The sequence below is a fragment of the Schistocerca cancellata genome, chromosome 9, assembly GCF_023864275.1.
Source record: "Schistocerca cancellata isolate TAMUIC-IGC-003103 chromosome 9, iqSchCanc2.1, whole genome shotgun sequence".
Classification (NCBI taxonomy): Eukaryota; Metazoa; Arthropoda; class Insecta; order Orthoptera; family Acrididae; genus Schistocerca; species Schistocerca cancellata.
Genome location: NC_064634.1, coordinates 434,994,208 through 435,012,476, shown reverse-complemented (window position 1 = coordinate 435,012,476; position 18,269 = coordinate 434,994,208). Strand labels below are relative to the sequence as shown.

General features: G+C 39.7%; 1 protein-coding gene across 1 annotated transcript in view; it reads left to right on the top strand.

Moving 5' to 3' along the window:
- The window catches only part of LOC126100825 (protein takeout-like), a 91,431-nt gene extending 73,825 nt beyond the window's left edge, over positions 1 to 17,606 (top strand). Inside the window, exons 5-6 of the mRNA XM_049911474.1 lie at positions 5,139 to 5,288; positions 17,024 to 17,606. Coding sequence (XP_049767431.1) covers positions 5,139 to 5,288; positions 17,024 to 17,178 — 305 coding nt within the window. The 3' untranslated portion in view covers positions 17,179 to 17,606. The remainder of the gene's footprint in view (positions 1 to 5,138; positions 5,289 to 17,023) is intronic.
- Positions 17,607 to 18,269: the final 663 nt, after the last annotated feature.

Below are 18,269 nucleotides of genomic sequence, written 5' to 3'. Positions count from 1 at the left end.
TTTATTGTTTTTGTGTAGCCATTACATTCTGACAATCAGGTTTGTGTCAGAAACATGTTACTTTATTCAATCATTTCCGTGAATCAAAAACTTTTTAACTGGTACTGGTATCTAAAGAACGGTTTAATATTGAAAAATTTCACAATCAGTCTATAGACAAGAAGATTAAAAATCACTTTAAAGCTCATTTGCGATTTATTGATGTTCCCAAACACTGAACACTGATTACTTCTATTTAACTGTTTGATGTACACTCCTGGAAATGGAAAAAAGAACACATTGACACCGGTGTGTCAGACCCACCATACTTGCTCCGGACACTGCGAGAGGGCTGTACAAGCAATGATCACACGCACGGCACAGTGGACACACCAGGAACCGCGGTGTTGGCCGTCGAATGGCGCTAGCTGCGCAGCATTTGTGCACCGCCGCCGTCAGTGTCAGCCAGTTTGCCGTGGCATACGGAGCTCCATCGCAGTCTTTAACACTGGTAGCATGCCGCGACAGCGTGGACGTGAACCGTATGTGCAGTTGACGGACTTTGAGCGAGGGCGTATAGTGGGCATGCGGGAGGCCGGGTGGACGTACCGCCGAATTGCTCAACACGTGGGGCGTGAGATCTCCACAGTACATCGATGTTGTCGCCAGTGGTCGGCGGAAGGTGCACGTGCCCGTCGACCTGGGACCGGACCGCAGCGACGCACGGATGCACGCCAAGACCGTAGGATCCTACGCAGTGCCGTAGGGGACCGCACCGCCACTTCCCAGCAAATTAGGGACACTGTTGCTCCTGGGGTATCGGCGAGGACCATTCGCAACCGTCTCCATGAAGCTGGGCTACGGTCCCGCACACCGTTAGGCCGTCTTCCGCTCACGCCCCAACATCGTGCAGCCCGCCTCCAGTGGTGTCGCGACAGGCGTGAATGGAGGGACGAATGGAGACGTGTCGTCTTCAGCGATAAGAGTCGCTTCTGCCTTGGTGCCAATGATGGTCGTATGCGTGTTTGGCGCCGTGCAGGTGAGCGCCACAATCAGGACTGCATACGACCGAGGCACACAGGGCCAACACCCGGCATCATGGTGTGGGGAGCGATCTCCTACACTGGCCGTACACCACTGGTGATCGTCGAGGGGACACTGAATAGTGCACGGTACATCCAAACCGTCATCGAACCCATCGTTCTACCATTCCTAGACCGGCAAGGGAACTTGCTGTTCCAACAGCACAATGCACGTCCGCATGTATCCCGTGCCACCCAACGTCCTCTAGAAGGTGTAAGTCAACTACCCTGGCCAGCAAGATCTCCGGATCTGTCCCCCATTGAGCATGTTTGGGACTGGACGAAGCGTCATCTCACGCGGTCTGCACGTCCAGCACGAACGCTGGTCCAACTGAGGCGCCAGGTGGAAATGGCATGGCAAGCCGTTCCACAGGACTACATCCAGCATCTCTACGATCGTCTCCATGGGAGAATAGCAGCCTGCATTGCTGCGAAAGGTGGATATACACTGTACTAGTGACGACATTGTGCATGCTCTGTTGCCTGTGTCTATGTGCCTGTGGTTCTGTCAGTGTGATCATGTGATGTATCTGACCCCAGGAATGTGTCAATAAAGTTTCCCCTTCCTGGGACAATGAATTCACGGTGTTCTTATTTCAATTTCCAGGAGTGTATTATTCCTTTGAGTTCAGGTATTCAAAGTGAATTACTGAACAGAAAATTCTGAGTCTAGCTAAAATTAAATGGAGATTGGTTACCTTTATTCATCTGTTTAAATTTTTGAATAGGATTTGATTCTAAATTTACCTAACTGAACTGCTTACTCCCATACTGCTGTTATCTGCAAACAATGACCAAGATACCAATTTGTGAGAAAGTAAATGGAACATAGTTAATGTACATTAGTAACAATAGAAAGCATGAGAGAACATCATAAGTCATTAACTGATGCAGAGGGCCTTTTTGCTATGTAATGAAAATCAGTTTAACTCCATTTTATGCTTCATACGTAAGGTGACTGCAATATAATTGTTGTGTCAATTACTATACAAAATTTTCACTTCTGCATGGGAAAACCATCACTTACACAAAAGGAAGCTTTACCTGCATAGCAGATTATCGCCAATGATACTGATTTTGTGACTGGATGATTCTGAGTGAATATTATGTGTGAATATGAGATCATCAATGGATATCTATCTGAAAGGAAACACACTAAATTTGTGTGAGAACATTCCTCAGTATTTGATATTACTTAAGTAGAAGATTCAACAGACATCAATTGATTGTGTATCTCCGTTTTTAAGAGATAGGATGACATGTCAAACGCTGTTCTACCCTGGCCGGCCAGTGTGGTCGAGCGGTTCTAGCGCTTCAGTCTGGAACAGCGCGACGGCTACGGTCGCAGGTTCGAATCCTGCCTCGGGCATGGATGTGTGTCGTGTCCTTAGGTTAGTTAGGTTTAAGTAGTTCCAAGTTCTAGGGGACTGATGATCTCTGATGTTCTGTACCATAGTGCTCAGAGCCATTTGAACCATTTTTTTGTTCTACCCTAAAATATTCAGATGTAGAGAACAGTATATTATGTTAAGCTGTTCTCATAAAATTAATCTGCTTTTGGAAACAATGTTGGCAACTAGTATCTTTGGTAGAAACAGCGAACATGCTTTGTTATATTTTCATAAGGCGGAGAAATTGTTAATTATCAGGGCGTTATTTGGTCACATGTTTATATTGGTTTGTCAGAACATATAACTGTAAAATGATAAGTCTGACAGTATTAGTTATTTCAGAATGTTCATTGCTGAAAATTAGTGTAAAGTCTTCCATAATTCCGTTCATTGTCTTCAACTGATCTTGATTTATATGTAAGAGTGACATTGGCGATAACCCTAGATTTCGATATAATACTAATAGTGACTGTTTTCCTTTAGTTGTCATTGTTGTAATGACTAAATCGTGAAAGGTTGTCAGAAAGAAAAGAAAAAAATCATTCAAGTATGAGTAACAGCTGTAAATCCTCTAACATAGGCAGAGGCGCATAGCGGAAGCCCCTTTCGTCAGTCTTTTAAAAGATCTCATACATCGAGAATCCACTGATTTCACAAACACCGATTGTGAGTCGGAGGTAAAAAGCGACGCAGTCGTACATGATCCATAAGCAAACAGCCTCAAAATCTGTATGTAGGGGCGCTCGAAAGCTAATCAGGACAGTTCCGCGTCAAATATACGAGCACAAAGTAAATGCTGTACAAGTGAGCAGTTATACTCAGTTAACCCTGTGCAACAAGAAGAACTTTCAAAACGTGCCTGTACATACCTCTGGGTTCGAGAGAACTTGTGACAGCCGCGCCAGATATACGAGCATGCAGTAAATACTTTACAAGTGAGCAATTATACTCAGTTAATCGTATGCAATAAGGACTTCCAGTACTTGCCTGTACATACCTCTGGGTTAGGGCTATTGGCTTCCATCGTACAACTGTCTACATACACCTATATTTGTATGTCACCTACATTGTGACAAGTATTTGAACCTAAGGGTTCGATTAAAGCAACAGAAATTTTCATCCGCGGTTCGTGGTCTGCAGTGGAATGAATTACCGAGTGTGCGCGAGGGTCGCCATTTGTTCTGGTAATTGGTAGGAAGCCTCATCTACGTTCTACACTTACTGAAATTATAAACTAGAGTTTGAGGTGTACTGCATGTTCGTTGTAAACACGTGATGCAGGAGGAAAAAGCAGACGAATAAACCAACCCAGATTCTCGTTCCTCCTACCTCCACCATACCTAGCTCGACTTCATAGTCTTTCTGTACTCACTCCTACCACAGAGATCTGAAACGTCTTAGCTTGAGCTCGTTGCTGGCTCTCTTGTGAACGAAGCCGCTCGTGTACCAAGAATCGGATGACCAAAAATCACCTCTCGTCTAAGCGTGAAATTCTAAAGTATGTATCATCCCATGTTGGGTTATAACAGTGTTTGATAAATAAATTATTATATAGAAATCAAATTTATCAAATTATTTATTAATTTTCACTCCCATCCTCGGCAGTCGTGTTGTTAGAGAGGTATCACACACAGTAGTTTTTCTCCACTTGGTAATTCTTCTCTTAATCATGTTTGGTTCAAACTGCTCCAGCTAATCCAGAGTAGCGCTACGTTTCACACGTCACCCCTTTCCCACACACCCCTGTTGTAGGCTTGTGGTAAGTTACATGTCTACCGAAGTTTGGGTGAATTTCCTCTGTGTGATCCAGTAAACCCACAGAATTTTCTTCACTTAAGAAATCATAAACATGCCATATACTTGTCACCAATTCACCTTCAATATCTTCACGCCTATGATAAGAGTACTGGGGTGCCTGAAACCACATCCAGAAGTGTATCAAGCAGGGTTAAATTTGTCCTGACATATCAGGGACAAGCTACAACAAATCTAGGTGCGTATTTGTTTTAGCATTCAAGAAACAGCTATGTAAATTATTCATGTAAAACGTCTAAGATGTCTTATACGCAGCACAAAATTATTACATGGTGTGAGTGTAAATTTCAGTTGTTAAGAGTGACATAATACGGCATATCCTTTGTTTATGGTTTGACGACACCACGTTACTGAAGATTATTTATTTTGTAACCATCATTTACCAACTGCAATACTTCATCTAGCTTGCGAAAGAATCATGAAAATTGGAGACTTCAGAACCAGTATAGGTAACTGATTTTTCAATACTTTACCTCTTCCACCACTGCTGCGTGGTTTAGGTCTCAGGCGCCTTGTCACGGTCCGTGCGTCTTCCCCCGTCGGAAGTTCGAGTCCTCCCTCAGGCATGGGTATGTGTTGTCCATAGCGTAACTTAGTTTAAGTTAGATTAAATACTGTGTAGGCTTAGGGACCGATGACCTCAGCAGTTTGGTCCAGGAAGACCTTAACAGAAATTTCCATTTTTTTTCTTCCACCACAGGGGCACCTAGCTCAAAAACTTCAACTTCGTGACTCCTTTCATTAAATTTTGTCTCAAATAATGGTACAGCTCTCAGGTAAAAGCCCCTGCATTTTTCTGTAGCTTTTTCGTCATGTATTCTTAGTTTCGCTATAATTGTGCTAATACTCATTTTCTTTTCCTAATCTGCAGCTAGACTGGAGGCCGTCCTGGAGCTATTTGGACAGCCCATTGAAAGAGATGGAGAGGTGTACTGGGACGTCACGGACTATAAGGTCGACCTCAGTTTAGGCAAGCTGTCGATTGACTTGACAGGACTCTACAACAATGACAAGGCACTAGGTATGTTACTGAACAGAGCTTTTTGTACTCATTATTATAGGGCTGTTCCTCCCACCTGTTAAAATATTGAGGCGCGTGAGAAGTGCAGTGGGTAATTTTTGGAGTGATGAGACTATAAAAGTAAATGAAAGAAGAGTAACACATTCACACTTAACAACACACACATACATAAACACACAAAATCCATTCACATAAAGAGTAGCGCACGCACACGCACGCACACACACACACACACACACACACACACACACACACACAAACACGCATACTCACACACATACACCCACACACACAGACAAATTCACTCACGAAAAGAGTAATGCATTCTCACCATGACGAACACCCACACACTCGAAACAAAAGAAACGAATCACATGCGCTACACAAGCAAAAGACGAAAGATAAACCCACAGCGATGGGTGGCAACACTAAACACTAAAAACCACGTTCAGATCTTTTCTACAGCAAGGATTTTGCTTCCAATATTTTGGGAGGTGGTTCTATCATCCAAACCAAGACAAAAATGTTTAGTAAATATGGGATCTAAACTGCCTACTTTGACAGCTATGCGCACTTATTCATCTTCGCTATTGTGAGACATATGTCTTCTACTCAATAAGAGCTCATAGTCCTTCAGGTCCATTTTAGAGCCCATTTTGACATCCGTTTCTATTCTGGTGCATACTGTTTCCTGCAGAAGTATCGAACAAGGAACTGAAAGTAGAAGAGATGTATTCCATAGGATTACAGATGAAAAAGTGCTTTTAGCTCTTACGTTATTCATTTTAGAGCCCAAATTTACAAGAAATTTTTCCTTGTTTTCGTGTAAGGAACCTGCCCTAAGCTTGTCCCTTAGTTTTTGAGACAACATGTATATAAAACTACTCCCGTATTACAGCCCACTTAAGTGTTTCATAGATAGGATAATCGAAACACATACGGCTAAACACAAACTGCCTTTCATTTGGTTGTAGAGACAGGACAAATCTGCATGAATAAGCGTTTCACCTAAACCTGTTAGATTATGTTCAGTTGTTAGATCTGTGATGATAAGATTAATGCTAATAGGAGCAACTGTTTTACTGATTATCTGTTCATACATTGAGTTTTTTTCGTTATGTCGTAGAGGAAACAATTTTCTGCAGCAAAAGAGTGAGAAAAATTTCTCCATTCATGTAGTCGCTGAGAGTAAGATTTAATATTATTTATAAAATGCATACTGTTAATGTTACTAATCATGGTACACATATTATTGAAAACAGAATCTAAGAAATCAAATTTTTGTTGGATTTACCATGTGTCAATGTTTTACATATCTTATTTCAGAACAAAGACAGTTTTGGTTGCGAAGTTATTTAACATCAATAACGCGTACCACTCTTTTGGGGCACATCAGATTGTGCAAAAGAAGGTGGATATGTGACACACATGTCATAAAGCCATATAAAATGGGAAATGGACGCCACAGTAGCTGGATATGCAGTGTGTCAGATGGATTACATATCCAGTTACTGTTGCGTCCATTTTCCATTTTATGTGGCTTTATGACATATGTGTTACATATCCAGTTACTTTTGTTCAATCTGATGAAATCCCAGTAGAGTGAACCACATCGTCGATATTAAATAACTTCGCAACCAAGATTGTTTTTACTCTGAAATAATTCTAAACTAGTTGCTGTAGCACTCTGCCATAATGGAATGAAACTCCATTCATCTATTTTAAATAATATAGAAATTTAATGTATCATTGGAAAGTACCTGCGAGTATTCCAAATAGATATACCAGATTATTTAAATATAACAGATTAACTCGTCTTTTATATTGACAGATACAGGAATCACCAAGATTCTATTAACGAAAAAGCAATATTCAGTTACAAAACAACTAGGATATTTTACGGTACACGATTTGCTCAGATTAAACAGAGACCTACAGGGTGCCCAACACAGAGGTTTCTGATTTCAAAGTGAAATACTTGGAAAACTAGGATTGATAGACGAGTCCACCGAGTTGATAGCAATGCATACGACACGATTCCTACCTTTACGGCAAATTTCATTTTCATGTGGCTATATGTGTATTCTCCTCCAGATTCTATATTGTGGAAGTGAGGTATCCACAGAAAGGTCCTACTGTGACGTGGAGCTCGAACTTCACAGTTGCCATATACTGCAACACCTTCTCAGCACCAATTAATCACATCACAACAGACATTTACGTTCATAGCTCATAACAAAGTGCGCTGTCTTAACAGAAAACTATAGCTGAGGCAACTTCAGATTATACCACAGAACCTAATTCTCTCGGAAATGCAGTTTTTGTATATAACGTTGGTTTTTCAGATTATGTAAAACAGTTACAAATGTTTCATGTAATATTTCAAACATACATCAATCGTAAACCTTCATGTGCATTTAACTTCGGCAGGTTCTTCTAGCTAACGTCCCTACCACTTATTGAAACATCTGAGGAAAGTACGTTATGTTTGAGAGTGGTAAGGACGTTAGCCAGAAGAACCTGGCAAAGTTAAGTAAACAATAGTCATGGAGTTTACTAGACTACTGATGTCAACATTTCGTCAAGCATCTCAGAGAATCTAATGAGGCGATCCTCTTATTTCTCTTGAAGTTCATTTTATTTTTTCCTTATAAAAGTTTACATTGTTGTAATTCTCAGTTGCCTACTGCCGGAAATTCATTATTCCCTGTCTATATTAGGCTAAATTTTGGTACCTCAGAATTGTCTTATGGAAAAATAGTATACTTGGAGGGCAGGAATTTTTTGCTTCTGTTCTAGGAAGTATCATTTGAGTTATAACTGCAGTTTTGTTGCAGAAATACACAAAAGCAGACAATAGATGCTAAAATTCATTTCAGTCATTGTCTTTCATTAAAATTACGTTTGTTTAGAATGTTATGGTCTATGGATTGGTTGCTGTGCAAGATACTATGGTAACTATAGGAGTATATCTACTTAAAAAAGCTGATCTACATCAACATTTATACTCCGCAAGCCACCCAACGGTGTGTGGCGGAGGGCACTTTACGTGCCACTGTCAATACCTCCCTTTCCTGTTCCAGTCGCGTATGGTTCGCGGGAAGAACGGTTGCCGGAAAGCCTCCGTGCGCACTCGAATCTCTCTAGTTTTACATTCGTGATCTCCTCAGGAGGTATAAGTAGGGGGAAGCAATATATTCGATACCTCATCCAGAAACGCACCCTCACGAAACCTGGACACCAAGCTACACCGCGATGCAGGGCGCCTCTCTTGCAGAGTCTGCCACTTGAGTTTGCTAAATATCTCCGTAACGCTATCACGCTTACCAAATAACCCTGTGACGAAACGCGCCGCTCTTCTTTGGATCTTCTCTATCTTCTCCGTCAATCCGATCTGGTACGGATCCCACACTGATGAGCAATACTCAAGTATAGGTCGAACGAGTGATTTGTAAGCCACCTCCTTTGTTGATGGACTACATTTTCTAAGGACTCTCCCAATGAATCTCAACCTGGAACCCGCCTTACCAACAATTAATTTTATATGATCATTCCATTTCAAATCGTTCCGCATGCATACTCCCAGATATTTTGCAGAAGTAACTGCTACCAGTGTTTGTTCCCCTATCACATAATCATACAATAAAGGATCCTTCTTTCTATGTATTCGAAATACATTACATTTGTCTATATTAAGGGTCAGTTGCCACTCCCTGCACCATGTGCCTATCCGCTGCAGTTCTTCCTTCATTTCGCTACAATTTTCTAATGCTGCAACTTCTCTGTATATTACAGCATCATCCGCGAAAAGCCGCATGGAACTTCCGACACTATCTACTAGGTAATTTATATATATTGTGAAAAGCAATGGTCCCATAACACTCCCCTGTAGCACGCCAGAGGTTGCTTTAACGTCTGTAGACGTCTTTCCATTGAGAACAACATGCTGTGTTCTGTTTGCTAAAAACTCTTCAATCCAGCCACACAGCTGGTCTGATATTCTGTAGGCTCTTACTTTGTTTATCAGGCGACAATGTGGAACTGTATCGAACGCCTTACGGAAGTCAAGGAAAATGGCATCTACCTGGGAGCCAGTGTCTAATATTTTCTGGGTCTCAGGAACAAATAAAGCGATTTGGGTCTCACACGATCGCTGTTTCCGGAATCCAGGTTGATTCCTACAGAGTAGATTCTGGGTTTCCAGAAACGACATGACACGCGAGCAAAAAACATGTTCTAAAATTCTACAACAAATCGACGTCACAGATATAGGTCTATAGTTTTGCGCATCTGCTCGATGACCCTTCTTGAAGACTGGGACTACCTGTGCTCTTTTCCAATCATTTGGAACCTTCCGTTCCTCTAGAGACTTGCGGTGCACGGCTGTTAGAAGGGGGGCAAGTCCTATCGCGTACTCTGTGTATAATCGAATTGGTATCCCGTCACGTCCAGTGGCCTTTCCTCTGTTGAGTGATAAAATGCTCTTAACGCGTTTTTAAGAGACAGTCTTCACTCCTTCCGATCTGATCATGTAAGTGTAGAAAAGTTGTGGAATGTTTTCAAAGAGATAGTATCGACAGCAATTGAAAGATATATACCACATAAATTAATAAGTGATGGTACTGATCCCTCATGGTACACATAACGGGTCAGATCTTTGTTGCAGAAGCAACGAAAAAAAGCGTGCCAAATTTAAAATAACGCAGAATCCCGAAGATTGGCAAAGTTTTACAGAAGTTAGAAATACAGCGCGTACTTCAGTGCAGGATGCTTTTAATAATTTCCACAACGAACTTCTATCTCGAAATCTGGGAGAGAACGCAAAGAGCTTTTGGTCATACATAAAGCACACCAGTGGCAAGACGCAGTCAATACCTGCACTGCACGATAACGACGGTGAAGTCTCTGATGACAGTGCCACTAAGGCAGAGTTATTAAACACGGTTTTGCGAAACTCCTTCACCAAAGAAGATGAAGTAAATATTCCTGAATCCTAATCAAGAAAAACTGCCTAGATGAGAAACATAGAAGTAGATATCCTCGGTGTAACAAAGCAGCTTAAATCACTTAATAAAGGCAAGGCTTCTGGTCCAGTTTGTATACCAGTCAGGTTTCTCTCAGAGTATGGTGATAAAATAGCTCCATATTTAGCAATTATATACAACCACTCGCTCACAGAAAGATCCGTACCTAAAGACTGCAAAATTTCTAAAGTCACACCAATACCCAAAAATTGAAGTAGAAGTAATCTGCAGAATTACAGGCCTATATCACTAACGTCGATTTGCAGTAGGGTTTTGGAACATATACTGTATTCGAACATTGTGAAGTACCTCAAAGGAAACGATTTATTGACACATGGTTAGCACGCATTCAGAAAATATCGTTCTTGTGAAACACAACTAGCTCTTTATACTCATGAAGTAGTAAGTGCTATCGACAGAGGATGTCAAATTGATTCCATATTTTTAGATTTCCAGAAGGCTTTGGAGACCGTTCCTCACGAGCGTCTTCTAACCAAACTGCATGCCTACGGAGTATCGCCTCGGTTGTGCGAATGGATGCGTGATTTCCTGTCACAAAGGTAACAGTACATAGAAATAGACAGAAAGTCATCGAGTAAAACAGAAGTAATATCAGGAGTTCCCCAAGGAAGTGTTATAGGCACTCTATTGTCCGTGATCTATATTAACAACATAGGAGACAATCTGAGTAGCCCTCTTAGACTGTTTGCTGATGACGCTGTCATTTACCATCTTGTAAAGTGATCAGACGATCAAAACGTATTGCAAAATGATTTAGATAGGATATCTGTATGGTGCGAAAAGTGGCAATTGACCCTTAATAAAGAAACATGTGAAGTTATTCACATGAGTACTAAAAGAAATAAGCTATACTTCGAATACGTGAGGAAACACACAAATCGGAGGACTAAATAATTAGGGATTACAATTACAAATAACCTAAATTGGAACGATCACATAGATAATATTGTGCTTTGAGCAAACCAAAGACTACGATTCATTTGGAGAACACTTAGTAGGTGCATCAGGACTACTAAAGAGACTGCCTATAACACGCTTGTCCGTCCTATTCTGGAGTACTTCTGTGCGGTGTGGGATCCGCATCACGTGAGACTGACGGATGACATCGAAAAAGTACAAAGAAGGGCAGCTTGTTTTGTATTATCGCGAAATAGGGGAGATAGTGTCACAGACATGTTACGTGAATTGGAGCGGCAATCGTTAAAACAAAGGCGTTTCTCGTTGCGACGGGATCTTCTCATGAAATTTCAATCACCAGTTTTCTCTTCCGATTGCGAAAACGTTCTGTTGGCACCCACCTACATAGGGAGAAATGATCATCACGGTGAAATAAGGGAAATCAGGGCTCGCACGGAAAAATGTAAGAGCTCGTTTTTCCCTCTTGCCGTTCGAGAGTGGAACGGTAGAGAGACAGCTTGAAGGTGGTTCATTGAACTCTCTGCCAGGCACTTGATTGAGAAAAGCAGAGTAATCTCGTAGATGTAGACGTAGATGTATTTTATTTTATGTGTATTTTCTAATTTTCTGTCAGACTTTGTATTAGTTATACAGATATTAAACTCATTGTAAATGTCTACTTATCAACGACAGACCCCTGATTTCCCACAATAAGTGTCTGTCATAAAACAGTGCAAGGAAATACGAGAATTTCTACTTACTATGTGTATTACAATTAAAATTAGCTTTAGTTTGTAAATCAAAAAGTAACCGTCGTACATACACTTTGTGCTGTTAGTTATCAATTTAAGAAAATCGTCTATTAAATACATGGCCGTTAGTAATAAAAGGACTTCGCTCTAGATTTATAATTTGGTTTGTTATTTGTCATCAGGTTTGTGTTATTCGTTAAACGATTCAATTCTTTTGTGGTGTTGAGGTGCAATCTTTTATTATTATTATTATTATTATTATTAGTCGTAAAGCTCCCAACATGGAAGACGCTAAGTAAAGATGGTTCACTTCTGAGGCTTCTTATTCTTCTTGTTTGCCCACCAGGTCTTCATTCTTTGCGAGAATTCAGCTTTTCTTTCTTCGCTCCATTTTTTTCCGGTTCTCGGCGCTTTTGTCTCTGGTTTGACCTCCCATTTGTCAACTTTAAGTTTGAAATTGTTTCTTCAGTAGTAATGTTGGCTAATTCCAGATCTTTCTTTACATTTTTGATCCATTCTCCTCCATTAACAAGGGATGCTACGTATCTTACTATTCTTTTTGTAAGTCTGTGATCGGGAAGTCTCATTATGTGGCCATAGAATTTTAGACGCCTCTTCCTCATGTCTATCTCTATGTTAGAATATTCTTCAATTTTAGAATTTTTCTGTAATCTATACCCCTCTTTGGTCCATCTTGGTCCCAGAATTTTCCTAATGATTTTCCTTTCCTCTTTCTTCAGGTTTTCCATATCTGTTTTTCTTTTAAGTGTCAAGGTTTCACTGGCATATAGCATTATTGGTTTAATTACCGACTTATAATGTTTAATTTTTGTATTTATAGATACACATTTTTATTGTAAATGTTTTGGACCAGCCCTAGACCCCTACGAGCTTTTAATATTCTTTCTTGTTGTGAGTATTTTTCAGAAATTATCTCTCCTAAATATTTGAAGTATGTTACCCTCTTAATTTCTCCATATTTGGTTTGTAACTTAGAAATTTCAAGATTTGTTGTTGTAAACACCGTTTTCTCAAAAGATATTTGTAGGCCAACTTTTCCTGCACACTCTTTTAAGGTTTCTATCTGTTTGACTGCCATTTCACTAGAATCTGCCATTATTGCAAGATCGTCTGCGTAGGCTAAGTAGGGGATTTGTAGGTCATCTTTTTTGGTTCCCAGTGATATTGGTTTCCAATCTTTTATTATAAACAGATTTAGTCATAAGTACTTTCTTTTCTTTCTTCTGCTGAAAGGTTGTGGGACCTATCATGTGGGGTGGTGGATTAATAATAACAGCAGTAATAGTTTATAGTATATAATAATCTCAGTTATAAGTAATAAAAGAGAATATTTGAAATATTAGAATATGTTTGAATTGCTCTAAGTATTTGAATATTCTTCGCCGTCTTATATGAGAGCCTGGAAATTATTTTTGTCTTCAGCCGGAAAGCGATGGAGAACTTGCTGACCATAGTTCCCAGTCTGCAAGTTCACATTCTTGTCCAGCCCACTGAAAGAAAAGTTGCTATACTCTATTTGCTCAGCGGGCTCAGAACTGTAATTATAAATAAAGGTTTTGAGTTCGAATTGACAGTTATACTTGGTAAAGTTCCATTTGTTCAACCTTGTAATATTCATTATGTTAATACTGACAATAAATCTCTCTATACTAAACAGCACTAGAGCAGTTCAGAGGCGACCTCTATCGTAAGTTCCTCTTAAATTGTTTTTCGCTGTGTCTTCTGATAATCAAAATAATGGCTCGCCACAAAGTTGGAAAATAAATATCACAACTTTCCATGCAGATTTGTTAACATTACGGACGGCACACTAAGAGTTACATGTGTGAAATTTAACTGATCCAAGAAGGTGTACAGTCCTCGTGGGCTCATTTTCTATTATTACTGGATATATGTTTTTAGTAACAGCTTGTCTCTGACGTCATCCGAGGCAGCACGCACTCTGGTGTTTGACTGGCTGTATGCGAAGTGAAGCCTAGTCTAGCCCCTGAGGCTATATTTATGTATGTGGCGCAACGGACGGCCAAGGGAATACCTGCTGTTATCCACCCTATGCCGACAGATGCAGCCTCCAAATGGCCTCTTTCTCAGGCATATAATATTTTAAAACAATGTTGTGTATTAATCTAGAATCGTAATTTTTTTGTACATGTAGTTAATTTGTTTAAAATAACGGAAATGTTTTAGCTCGCCTGCACTGTAACTTTGCCGTCTAGAATTTTTAGAACGGAACTTCAGTAGAACCTGATCTCTGGACTACATCTTTAAGAAACCTTGTATTTGTTATTACTTATATCCAGGCCTTAAAAGTTGTCATAGCTCTATTATTTAATAGGTTTCATCACGTGTTGTAACCAAAACTTGTTAGCATTAATATAACTGATACTTAACCTACTACAAATACGGAGGTCTTAGTTACAAATTTAGTTCCCTGAAAATTACTCGAAAACTATTAGAGGTAGCGCAATGGGTTACATAATTAATATTTTTATGTTTAACTGAAGCTTCATACAAATTTTCATATTTATAAGTGGTGCCTTCAATTTTTCTTAAAAATCCGAATTCTGACCAAAATATTTCTTTAATCACATTGAGACTTGTACCAGGTAATTTAGACATACATCTGCACACAATGACCAATTTTTAGGTTTCTAGCTTTATTTTTTAGCGCCACTTGTTTTTTTCATAAAATGATGGATTTATGGAAAAATATTGACCTGATCGTTCTGAGATTTGACATTCTACAAATTAGTATACTAAAAGACGTGCTAACAAATTTTGGAAAAGCAACTTCAACTTTGAACTCCATTCTTAAATTATTGTGCAATACTTGTGTGCTACGCACAGAGGCGTTGTGGTGACATGCCGCTACTAACAGTGAACTGGGGTAAGTCCCGACAAACTCGATCGGCTCTGTATTTCTCCAATGATACAGCTCTTGCTTGGCCACAAACACCATCTGCCAATGTGATGAATTACACTGGTCCGAAATTAAGAAAAAAACTCAAAATTTTTGGACGGTTGTATTTGGTTTGCCACAAACAGCACAAACAGATGATAGTAAAGTTTTAACAATGTAAGGAATTTTGAACGTAAACAGCTGCAATATTCATAAAATGTTCCAAGATTTTTCCAGCTTAACAGATTTGCACACAGATTCTGACAACTGGCTAATGCGCTGAATATGAGGTGTGACTACCTCTGGCAGTAACAAAGGTCTGACAAAGACATCATCAATCTACTAGAGACAATAATGTCAATTATATCTGCGGAGCTGCTCCCAAGTCTTCTAGAGTGGTTGATGGATGCTGCAGTGAAGCAACCCGTCTCTCTAGTGCCTCCCAGACATGCAGTATTGGATTAAAATCGGGAGATCAAGCAGGACATACCATGAGTGCAATATCTTCCGTTTCCAAGAAAATATTAAACGATCTTGCTCTTTGAGGTCGATCGTTATCGTCCATCAATACAAGTCTGGGCCCGCAAGACCTCGAAACAACCACTCATTGGGATTGAAAATCTTGTCACTATACCTGACAGCAGTTAAACCTTGTCGATTCACGAACACAACTTCAAGAAGAGTTCTTCATACGGTCAACATAATCCCTGCCTACGACATTAGATACCCTTCTTTGTATCGGTCTCTTTCCATAATGTATGGATTCCAAAATCGTGTTCCTCATTCCCTCCATATGCGAATGCGTCGAGAATCACTCTACACACCAAATCTGGAATCACCTGTGGAATGAACATTGGTCCACTGTTCGAGCGCCCAGATGGCATGTTGACGTCTCCACTCTAGACGTTCCTTTCTGTGAAAACGCATCATTGGTGCAGATACAACAGATCTTCGACAATAAAGGCCACTCTGCCGGAGTCTTCTGGACAAATTTTGTCTTGATACAAGACGTTCAGCGTATGCTGCGAGGTCAGATGCCAGTTTCCGTACAGTGCTAAGGCAGTACCATCGTGATCTAACGTTGAAATAATGGTCCTCTCTTTCTGATATCGCAGGTGGTCGGCCTTGCCCTAGTCTTTGGGGTATTGTTTCGGCGTCTGGAAGTTGTTGTCACATCCGTGAAACAACAAAACGATTTACATTAAGCCATCGGGCCTCGTCAGTGTGCGAAATGTCCTGCTTCTATTCTTCTTATGGCACTCCACCGCAGAGTGTTCTGGTAGGCCTCTTCTTTGTGCCATGCTGCACCGTCGGTGACTGCATTCAGTAATCGTGGATGTGGGAATACCCGTTAGATATTACGCCGTCTAAATGGTAACTGACTTGATCGTTGACGTGGATGTCTGTTCACAGGAACTCCACTTTCCGTGCATAATACCATCGTACTGAATCCGTTGAAAGTTTGTATGATTATACGGTGAATTAGACACAAGACTGGGAAATAGCGGTTCGTTGCGTTATTTGTGGACACTAGTGTATTTAGGAAAATTTTAGTCAGATAGCATAACTCTTGAAAGACAGTGACATAGGATGAATGCTACTAGTTACCACAAATTAACTGCGGATAAACATCGAAAGTAAAGGTCACCTCTCACATTTATGTAGTAAGTACTATATTTTAAAAAGTGATGACACTTCCCAGAAGATAAAGATTTTGATTGTAAATATGCAAACTATGTTAAGACACTGATATGGTTGTCTCAGCGACAATCAGCTATGTGAAGAGCAGTAATCGCTACTTTTAGCACCTGCAGAGACTCATTTTATAATTTCCTACTAGTTGAAATTTTGATCATTGTGCTGATCTTAAGAGTTGAGACATCTGGCGTATTCACAACCTCCTATCAGTGTCATTATTTATTATTTCATTTATTGGGCACTACTTTTCATAGTGTTCTGATACGTTTACAATATTTTAAATACATATGGCAATAATTAAAAAAACACATGAACCTCAGCAATACTCATATGTCTTAGAGTTTGGCCTATTAATTGATGCTATAAGACGATTATGACTCTGAGAAAGTAAAGGTAATTCTGTAATTTATGTGTGTGTTACAGCTGACAACACCCTCAAGTTTCTGAATGAGAATTCTGAAGAGATTGCGAAGGAGGTGGTACCCGTCATACAGGAAGCCCTGGCTGCCTCCTTCAAGGAGATGGCTGAAAGAGTGTTTAGCAAGGTCCCCTACAACTCAGTCTTCCCACCTTCATGAAGATCTAGCAGCTTGGAAGTTCTGCTTATAGAAAGAGAATACATTAAACATGACATGTAGGTCAATATTATTCTCTTCATGGTATTATGTAGTCTTCGTAGAAACAAAGATATCTTGGCATTGTTTTGCAACTAGTAAGTGATTTTCTTTCCATTTTAGTAATTAATGAGTCTCTTTCGAAATGCAATTAGAATATTATTGCTTAAGAGTCTATTCCAATGGACTTGCTTTCGTTAACAATAGAAATATTTCATCGAAACAATGCTGTCGTCATTAATGATAGCATTCTAGTCCATAAACTCTGTTGCAGCCTAATCCTTAATCATAATATCACAACATGATATAAAAGATGTTCAGTTTTTGATCCAAATATTTATAGTTCTGTACTCTACATAGTTGGAAAAAAATAAAATTTCTTTTAAAAATCATGATGTTTATTAATTATTCTCCAGCAACAGTAAATAAATTCCGCAATACATTATTATAATGTAGTCTCTAATTATCAGGATGATTAGATCGATACTGAAAATTTCATTGTAAAACATTATTTATCAACACTACCACAGAAACATATTTCAAAGTGTTAGTCACACATTGTAAATGAAAACAATTACACATCTAAAAGTAAGAAAGTGAATTATGTCTTCAGTCTTCTTATTCTATTGTATTTGTGTTACGAAGCAGGAATGATATAAAACTATTTTTTTTAAATTCTTAATGAAGAGCGTGTACGAGTAAACATGAACATCAGAGCCCTATGTGGTGTAAAGGTTCTCTTAAAAATTTGCGAAACAATGCACATGCACATCGATCTTCTTAGTACTGTAGTCACTGTCTGACGTACAGTAATAAACTGGAAAACAGAAACACTGATAATATTTACTGTCGTGTACTCCTTCCTATGGCACTGAGAGAGGTAGTGCAGAAGTTACCACACCAGAGTCGCGTTGGGGAGAACAGTGGTTAGTATCAGCATTCAGCCAACCTGATGTAGATATTCGGTGATTTCCCTAATTAATTTAAGGCAAACAACAGGATTGTTACTTTGAAAGGGTATGGCCCATCACCATTGTTGGAACATGCTAAGAATC